The 9,097-nt window shown below is 37.8% G+C and overlaps 2 protein-coding genes across 5 annotated transcripts; both read right to left on the reverse strand.

Moving 5' to 3' along the window:
* Nucleotides 1–531: 531 nt before the first annotated feature.
* LOC133720536 (uncharacterized) lies at nt 532–4,532 on the reverse strand. Of its 3 annotated transcripts, none has more exons than XM_062146887.1 (11): nt 4,369–4,532; nt 3,958–4,026; nt 3,608–3,724; nt 3,384–3,508; nt 3,078–3,199; nt 2,879–2,961; nt 2,257–2,394; nt 1,816–1,998; nt 1,322–1,416; nt 1,136–1,233; nt 532–1,062 (listed from the first exon to the last, which is right to left on the reverse strand). In XM_062146887.1, exons 1-11 carry the CDS (start codon nt 4,408–4,410, stop codon nt 959–961), a joined length of 1,176 nt encoding a protein of 391 aa, XP_062002871.1. In that variant the 5' UTR covers nt 4,411–4,532; the 3' UTR covers nt 532–958. The 3 variants fall into 3 exon arrangements, with proteins under 3 accessions (XP_062002871.1, XP_062002870.1, XP_062002872.1); XM_062146886.1 differs by having other exon boundaries at nt 3,958–4,056; XM_062146888.1 differs by lacking the exon at nt 3,958–4,026 and having other exon boundaries at nt 4,369–4,530.
* Nucleotides 4,533–4,809: 277 nt separating this feature from the next.
* On the reverse strand, nt 4,810–8,525 carry LOC133720538 (uncharacterized). Of its 2 annotated transcripts, none has more exons than XM_062146890.1 (8): nt 8,324–8,525; nt 7,506–7,701; nt 7,017–7,373; nt 6,025–6,682; nt 5,841–5,941; nt 5,657–5,746; nt 5,443–5,567; nt 4,810–5,154 (listed from the first exon to the last, which is right to left on the reverse strand). In XM_062146890.1, the coding sequence occupies exons 2-8, from the start codon at nt 7,656–7,658 to the stop codon at nt 5,010–5,012; spliced, it is 1,629 nt and encodes a 542-aa protein (XP_062002874.1). In that variant the 5' UTR covers nt 7,659–7,701; nt 8,324–8,525; the 3' UTR covers nt 4,810–5,009. The 2 variants fall into 2 exon arrangements, with proteins under 2 accessions (XP_062002874.1, XP_062002873.1); XM_062146889.1 differs by having other exon boundaries at nt 7,506–7,718; nt 8,324–8,524.
* Between the last annotated feature and the right edge of the window lie 572 nt (nt 8,526–9,097).

A 9,097-nucleotide genomic window follows, 5' to 3' on the forward strand; every position in this document is an offset into this window, starting at 1 on the left:
TGTCTCAAGAGAAACGGGGCCTGAAGGAAATCATTCAGAAACCCTAGATGGGAATGAGAGGAGTGGCGGCTATGCAAGGGATCTGAAGCACCACAAGGATATGATGACGATGATCAAGAAAGTTGGCAGCAAGCCTTTCCCCGGTATTATTTATCAGAAGATCCAGTAGTAGTACTACTAGTTGTTCATCAGCAGCAGCAACTTAATGCTCAGAAGGCATAAGAAAAACCAAATAATGCTCGGAATTGACATGACCTCGATTCTTTGGTTGCTCTTATATCGAAATGCAATGATTATCTCTCCTATATCAATGTTGTGGAGAATCATCAAATTATTTCTCTACAAAGATTTAAAATTACCTCTCAAAATTTGTAAATAGAAATAACACTGTGCTGCAATGCACAGTTGGAGCATTTCACATGCGCCGAAGGAGTTTATCTTGGACCTAGGAAGCCTTTGGGTTCCCCTTAACAAAGTCAAACAAAAAAAAAAAAACAAAACAAAATCCCAGACAACACAGAAGCAAGGACATAACTAACATTTCCTTTTCATATCAAGTTCTGAACTTTAGAGCTAGTCCAATTAAATGAGCATCAGGTATATTTTCAAACACCACAAAGCACAAAATCAGAGGCATTTCCTAATTATCTTTCAAGTTAAACACGAGAATTGAACCTAGACATAGTTCAGATCTCATACGGGAAGAGACCCATGGCATCTAGTTTCTTCTCCCTCAATTGACATTTACCAAATTCTGGGTAGATTTGTAAACTATCCAACAATAATGACAAGAATTCCATTCTCAAATATGCATCTTTGTTGAATTTGGCAGACTTGCAATCACGAAAGAGACTTCCCTGCTGGAGCATTACTAAATTTCACCAATTCAATTTACAGTACAGGTAGAGTGAAGGCAAAAACTTTATGGCTCGAGTTATCTGTTTTACAATGCATTTCATTATCGCTTAAGGCAGTACTTTGTACGCAGGTTATCAAGCTTTTCAGCAAACTCAATGGGGGTTGCTTCATTGTAGAACACTTCATCCCATATCTTAGCAAGATCTGTTACAAGGTAATTGGAGTTAGTATAATAGGATATACTCTACTACATGCAACAAAGAGAAAATATGCATACCAGCCTTGTCGTTGGATGAAAGAAACATGACAAGTGTGTCAAATCTAGGAACCTTCGTTAAGTTCTCCAAAATGTTGACCGCCAAATCCATTTCGTCCCTGACGAAGAAATAAACCAAAGGTGCAGGTAAGCCTTTCATCGAGTTCATTGAGGAAAACATACTCATCGGAGATAAGCATTACTTACATAAAAAAGGTTGTCACACACTTGATGATATCAACTAGTATGTGAAGAGTCAAAGCATTTTTGAATATCTGCGGCAGTGCACTGGGAGATATAGCCTAGACGAGGAAACCACAAAATTAACAACATGAAATGAGAAGTATAACATAATGGAAAGTTAACATGGCTTCTGAAATGCCAACTATAAATGCAACTATCTTTCTCCATAATGGACCTTTGAACATTGCTAACAGAAATGGAATAAAAAGGCAACCAATTTTGAGGACCCTTAGCACGAACAAGCCAGATTGGCAGACTGACAAAGATGATCACTGGTAAAAATTTAGGTTTAGCTAACCATTCAAAAGGGACCATAAATAATACCTACAGAATCTACACAGTTCATGCAAAGATACCATACCCATGGTCACCAACACAGGGATAAAAATGATCAACACAAATCTTGCATTTTGGCAGTCTATATTTATGATCTAACACATAATGGAATTTTTGCAGACCTTCAAAAATTTAGCCTGAAGAGCACGATCTCCAGAGAGTCCTCTCCAAGAAGCCTCAAATTGATAAGCTGAAGTTGGTGGTGTGATGTTTTCTGCAGCTAGAACCTTGGCTCGCAAAGCAGCTCGAGAAGCAAGCTCCTGTACCGATACCTTCGACGCTTGCTTCCCACTTGTGTTAATTTTCTACAAAATAATCATAATTAGACTAGTGCCAACTATCAAGAGACTAAAAGGCATAATGAAAATTTATTTTGCTGTAAATAATGAAGCCGCCTGTGGAAGCATAGAGCACATATGTCCACCAATTAGAAGCATAAGAGACTAATGGAGTTAAGTAAGGCTTCATAAACTACTCAATTTTACTCATTGGAAGAAGAAGAAGAAGAGGAGTAGAAGACACTTGGAACAAACAAAAACCAAGCAGGTACTAATTACTGATACCTTAGTGTGATCCTCAACTGCAGTCATTTCTGTCCTTTGAGTACTACTAGAAACAGGCTGGATGCTGTGTCCATTCACTTTGGTATTCAACTTTCCCACTTTCTGCTTTTCTTGTTCAGAAATTTTCTGAAGAATTCTCTGAGAACAAACAATTCAAAGACTCCATTCAAAATGTAATAACAGGACTTGTTCATAAGCCAGCTTTACCTATATTGTTGAAAATTAATTAAACTAAATATTCCATCTTACTTAAGTTATTATTTGGCCCATTAACAAAACAAGCGCAAAAGTCACACTCAATGCCACTTTTATCCACTAACAAAGTCCAGGCAACTATATCTTCTAAAAAAAGTTCGTAATAGTTAAACTTGCAGGGAAAGTAACAGATCTAGGAACACCAAAATGCTGTCTTTCTCTTTCCCCTTGAAACCAAAGGAAAAAAACTACCTTGCTGCATATGAAAACTTTTAACTGTACAAAGTTAAAAGAAAAAAAGTTTTCACATGCAGGAGGGTAGGATTTTCTAAAGATAAGCCAATTTAAATTGATCAATCAACATTCATGAAATACCATTAAACACATTAGAATCGGCTATTTCAAATATGTATAGGAATTTTCTTACTTTTTCATACAAAGATTTGGCCTCAGCATATTGTTTCTTGATTTCTTGGTTGTGTGGCTCCAACCTCAGAGCAAACTCTGCATCTGCAGTTGGCTATATTCATTACATCAGACAGATCAAAAGTACAATATATCAGAAAAGAAACCATACAAGTATATCAGATAACAAAGTCATAGTGCTGTTTCAAATTTCAACATACCCTCAATAGATTCTTTAAATTTTCCCAGTTCTTTTCTAGCTGTCGCACGTCGTGAGTATGCTTTTATATAGCGATCATCCAAATTCAAGGCCTCCGTACAGTCATTCTCGGCTTCCTGGAATCTAATTAACAAAGTGGAAAAGACAAATACTTCAGTTGATTACTTCTTAAAAGAAAAACACCTCATAGAAATATGGAAACCACTATCTATAATCTAAAAGTTTAACTTTGCATTCGTAGAAGTATAAATAGGGATTATTTATAAAAACAAAAATTAACTAACAGAGGGTGTAAGATAACACTTGCCTTTTGATTTTGATATATGACATTGCCCTATTTGCAAAAGCTACAGCAGTTGGAGATAAGGCAATGCTTCTTGAATAGCAGTCAATAGCTTCCTTAAACTTCTTCTGCTTAAAATACTCATTACCCTACAAGTTAAAAGACAATAGCACAATAAGGATGGAGATTGACCGAATACTTACAAGACAGCCTTATTATAACTACAGCAGAATACTATAAATTCCTACCAAGTCCTTTTCCGAAGCAGCATCTGGAAGACTATCTTCAGAACCGAAACTACTGGATATAGTATTGATTGGATCATAATTCCTCGAGTAGGAACTAGTTCCAAAATCTCCTGATTTCTGAAACAGCAACAGCATTAGGAAATGCCAATCAGTAACAAATCGAAGAGAACACTACCAACACTGATTACAAATTATGCAATGTCACATGCAACAATGAACACACTTACAAGGCCCAGAATGAACACACATGGAAGACAAAATACACAACGATTTCTCAACAAAAGCAATAGTATAGAGTAAATGGGCAGCACCGAAACCACTAAATTACACCGGTTTGCTAAGAAAATTACCGGAATTTCCTTGTTGGGTTCTTGGGGTCTCATTTTTTTATCCTTGTCCTTGAGTGAAAGCTCCCAGTCCTGCAAGTCACTCAAAAACCCCTGGAAATCCTGGACCATCGGACCAACAGGAACAACCCAATAACAAAGCAATACACTACAATTATAAACTATAACCCTAATAACTTTGCCAACAAAAATATAAAGATGCAAACTTTCTTGAACCGAAACTCAAATTTACTTGCGCAGATAAAGCACATTAATCCAAATTACATATCTAAGTTTTGTAATTACGTTTCTGAAGCCGTGCATGAAATAGGGGACATAAAGATTTCAGCTTTTCATTTTTTTTCTGATTTCCAATTCTTAACGAAGATAACAATACCAATATAATTGCAAAAGTAAAGAGTAAAAGTGAGGTACCAGAGCTTGTTCGCGACCGTGCTTGCTTGGAGCCCTAGCCATGGCCGCTTTGATTGTGAGACGATGATGCTTCTGGAGAAGAAAGAAAGAAAGAAAGGAAATTTTATTTTTTTATTGGGTTGTGTGTTTGAAACTATTTGATTACTTTTGCGCCCAAAATGTCATATATTTGTTTAGTAGTGTGGTAATTTGTACCCAAAAATAAAGAAGAGAAAAAAGAGTAGCCTTTGAGTGGTAATGGTATGAAATGGATTTCAATGTAGTGACATAAGTCTCGTCTTTGTTAATCGGAGTCTTAAGTTCAACTTAGAAACCATCGGTTTGTTATGTAACCTTTGTGTCTGTAAAATGAACATTCGAATTTTCTCCAAGCAAAGAGAACTAGAAAGAGCAAAAGGTTAACAAGATATGGGAGGTATTACATGGAAGCTTTGAGTCATGTCGTATGTAATACTGGTTTTATTCATTATTTATCATCCATATCATGTGTGTAACTGTGCTAAAATCACTTCAATCTTCATGACGTTACAATGTATATACATATTTGGTTTTTAGAAAGACTACATCTATTAAATTAAGAGTACATATGAAGTGCAGGAATATCCACATATGAGGTTCGCTGCAAAACCGAATTCACTGAATTAACAGGCAGATAGAGAAGGCATATTTTCGTGAACTGCCTTGTAGCACTGGAGACTGCAGAGAGGGAGCTTTGATTGGGAATCCCTGTACTTGTATGGGTTTGTACAATATGGTCCGGCGCACTTCTCACGGGGAGGAGGGTAACTGAAATCCACATATATACCCAAAATAAGTTGCCTAGTTATAGTATCAGCATAGCTTTCATGGATTAGATCATTAGAGGTAGGGTTCTAAAGCAAGAAAGTAAAATCATCCGCAGCAAAACAGGACATGCTTGAAAGTGAAGTTTGAGGAATGAGACAACATGATCTTCACAAACTACTATTTAGACCAGAAGAGCACTCTCATCATTAAAAAATTAAGAAATATTTAATCCAAGATCCAAGAGAAGCATCACTTAGCAAGCCAGAGGATTTCAAAATGCTACTATACCTGCAAGGCTTGGGGTCAAATATGGTTGGTAAACCAATTGTATCAGGAAAAGTAACAATCGATCCTGATGGACCCATCACCCATCGAACAGAATCTGATGGAAGCATAGAATTTGCAGCTCTCTCCTGCATAACAAATCAACATAAGGTAATTAAAGGAAATGTTATATGACATGATATGAAGAATAAGAGTGCATTATCCACTATGTGTTTACCTGTGCCAGATCTTCTTGCCGTTTCTTTATCTTGTCTTCCTTTTTCTTCCGACTGGAATCTTGGCCCAAAATTTTTCTGATTGCCTCAGCCTATAATAGCAGGTTTTGAATAAGTTTGACAAATACATTCCAAGTAACTCATATGCATTGCTAGGGAAGACAAAAGGAAACTAGAAAGCCAAACCTCAGATTCTCTAGCTGCCTTCTCTACTTGCATCCTACGTCTCTGAGCAGCCTCAACTTTCTTCAGTTGCTGCTCCACTGCACAGAATTCATCTTTTTGCTCTACCAATAAACAACAGATACAATCATGAGAGATGTGAGTGTGTATTTAACACATGTTATAATTAAAATATATTATCACCTACTTCTTGGTGGCGCAGGAGGCAACCCATTGGGAAACTCAATTACGCTTGCACCTATGCTGGAAGAGACATCTTTGCTAGTTTGAAGGGCCCTTCGACGAGTAGTTACTGTCATCTCCTTATTATCTGAGGATGACTCAACAAACTCCTTTCTCGACTTCTTCCTGATCTTGAGTTCTGGCTCGCCATCAGAAACAGGTTCGTCTTCTTCTACATAATCAGTATCATCAAGGACTCCTCCCGATCTTGACTTCTTACCCTCCTTGCCTGACCTTGATATGCCATAATCTACCATATCTACACTATACTGGCCAACACCACTTCCCTTCAACACCCTTGAAATCTTCCTTTCTTTCCTGACTGCTCTTTCCTCATCCTCTTGGTAGTCCAAACTGTAATCTGGGGTATTCTTTGATGTTTTGAGTTTTTCAAGGTATCGAACTTCCACATCATCATCATCATCGCCAACATCAACTGTTCCATCCAGCACACGTCTCTTAGGGATGCGTTTGCTCTTGCGAATAGGTTCTTCAGGCATCCTACCCCTTGAACTATCATCCTTCCCAAGATCAAAGACACTTTTAGATGGATCCTTAGATGCAACCCCTCGTAACCCACTTCCCTTGTCTGAACCAAAGGAACCATTGTCATCTGAATTTTCCTGTAGCAGGGATGCAGTTACTAGTTAGATTAATAAAATTTCCCCTTAATTAACATTATCTCACTAATTAACCAATGGGAGATGAGAATCCACAAGACCAAAAACAGAGGATGTCCAAGAAAAAGGAAACTAAACAATGAACTTTCCAGCACCATATCTGAAGTTTGTAAAGCATATGGTTTAAAATGCAGTTTCTGCTATATGATACCTAATTCCATGTCCACTTGCCAAATGGTGGGATTTGCAATACCAAGGAAATCATCATGAAGATTTGTTACTGACAACAGATGTCAAATTTAGAAAAATCTTAAAGCAATTGTCAATGGTCACAAACCTGAAGAATCAACCTCTTCCGTGGTCGAGGGGCATCTGAAATATGAGAAGATTTTGTAGAAGACAACCCGACATTAGATGCACCACCAGATGTAGACTTGGCCTGAATTGTGCGTGTAACACCACCAACCTTAAGCTTAACCTTTTTCACAGTACTCTTATTCTCTAAATTATCTGAAACAATACCAAAAGACCCATCCTTGCTGGGGCCTTTCCTATTAGCAGGGCCAAGGACACCCATGCTCGACCTTTTGGAATCAATCCCAGTATGCCTATGCTCATTACTGCCTCGAAAAGAACCATTATTTGAAGCTTCATCAGATTCAACATATCCTCCTCCCTCAGATTTAATCATATTCTGGACAGAATCAGATTCAACAACATTACTAAGAGAAGCAATTGGGCGCATAGGTTCATTGATTTATGAGTTTATCTCTTTTGAGTGATTAAACAAATAATCGTTAGTCTCAGCACTTGACAGTGCACTTACATCGTCTGAAGGAGGAGTTGACGACAGCGAAGAGATGTCACGATAATCCAAAGGAAGCTGTGACTCATTCCGAGGACGACGGGATGTATTGCTCCTTTTCCTCCTTGCAGCACTGTTTACTTCACTGAATCCCAAGCCGCCGAAACTCTCCATTCTAGCGACAGGTGGTGAAGCAGAATCCTAGTGCTGCCCGTATCTTCCCACAAACGGAAGCTGAGTAAGTCATGAGCAACAAATAAGCAGTGATGGTAAATGCCACACACAATTAAACATCATAAGTTCATAACAATCCAGCATAACAATACAAACAACCATCACAAATCTTCGAAACCAATGCATGCATTGAACAACCATCTCTACCTACAAAGTTGAACCAATCTGAAACTCGGACTGAACTGAGCTGACAAGTCACTTTGTTTGTTTCATCTTGGCTCAAAAGAAGAAGAACCAAGTATAAAAATTGATATGCAACAACAGACAGCCATGACTTTAGGATAATCCGAAAGCATATTGGCGCCAAAAATAAATAAATTCAGCGGGAAAACAATCATGGTAGAAATGCAAAATCAATTTTGGAAACCCAGTTCAAGCAAGCTTCAAACTAACACAACAAAAATCAACCTTCCAAACTTCTCAATACTCAGGCTAATAAAGATTCATTCTTTACTTCTCAATACTTAGAAATACTTATGCGTAATAAAGATTCATTCTTTCCATCCCAGAACTCGAATCCAATAAGCCAAAATCGAATACCCAAATCAGAAAACCAAACAAAAACAGCAACAATTTGATAGAATTAAGAAAGATGAAGATTTTACCTTTACGACCAGGCAACCAAAATCCAGAGCAAACCCTAAGATTGGGACCGACAAGACGGCCGTGCCGGACTTAAAGAATACGAACTGGGTTATGTGGTGCAATGTGATTGGAGAATGAGAGGGGGTGGCTCAGAACCGAGTTAAAGTTTGGGTTTTTTTTGCTGCAGGGGACCTATAGTTTTAGTTTTCACCATTTTTGTAAATTGAATAGTGGTGTTGTAGTTTTGTTGGGTTATTACCATCTTGTACATTTGTGGAGCGCTCTTCATCAGCAGTCACTCTCTGTGAGTTGGGTTCGGACCTGGGAGTTGAGACTGTTGGGTTGGATCAACAGTGCGCGTGATTAGTAATCAAACGCCCACATATTAACTTTTCTTTTTTCTTTTCTTTTCATCGACGATCCTCCTTCTAGCGCCAAATGTTTCACATTTTTAACAAACAAACAAAAACGCTAAATATTTCTGTTTTTTTTTTTTTCAGAAGAGCCAAATGATTACGTTTGTGTTCCGAGAGAACTAAGAATCACCAGAAGCTGCCTATGTATTCCATCAAGCTACATGTTAAGACAAACATAAGGTCATATAAGACCGGGGTTGCAGGCCTATAAACGTCCAATACTTGTAGAAATATTAACAGAATAACGATAGGAGAAGGAATAGCAGCTTACCGTAAATAAGAGTAAATGCACGTATAATGTATGTAGCAAATATTGAGAGTCATTCCTTATCTGTTTCCATGTGAGAATAAATGCTTCTTCCCAAAGATAAAAATGTG

Source organism: Rosa rugosa, chromosome 7 (genome assembly GCF_958449725.1).
Source record: "Rosa rugosa chromosome 7, drRosRugo1.1, whole genome shotgun sequence".
Taxonomy (NCBI): Eukaryota; Viridiplantae; Streptophyta; class Magnoliopsida; order Rosales; family Rosaceae; genus Rosa; species Rosa rugosa.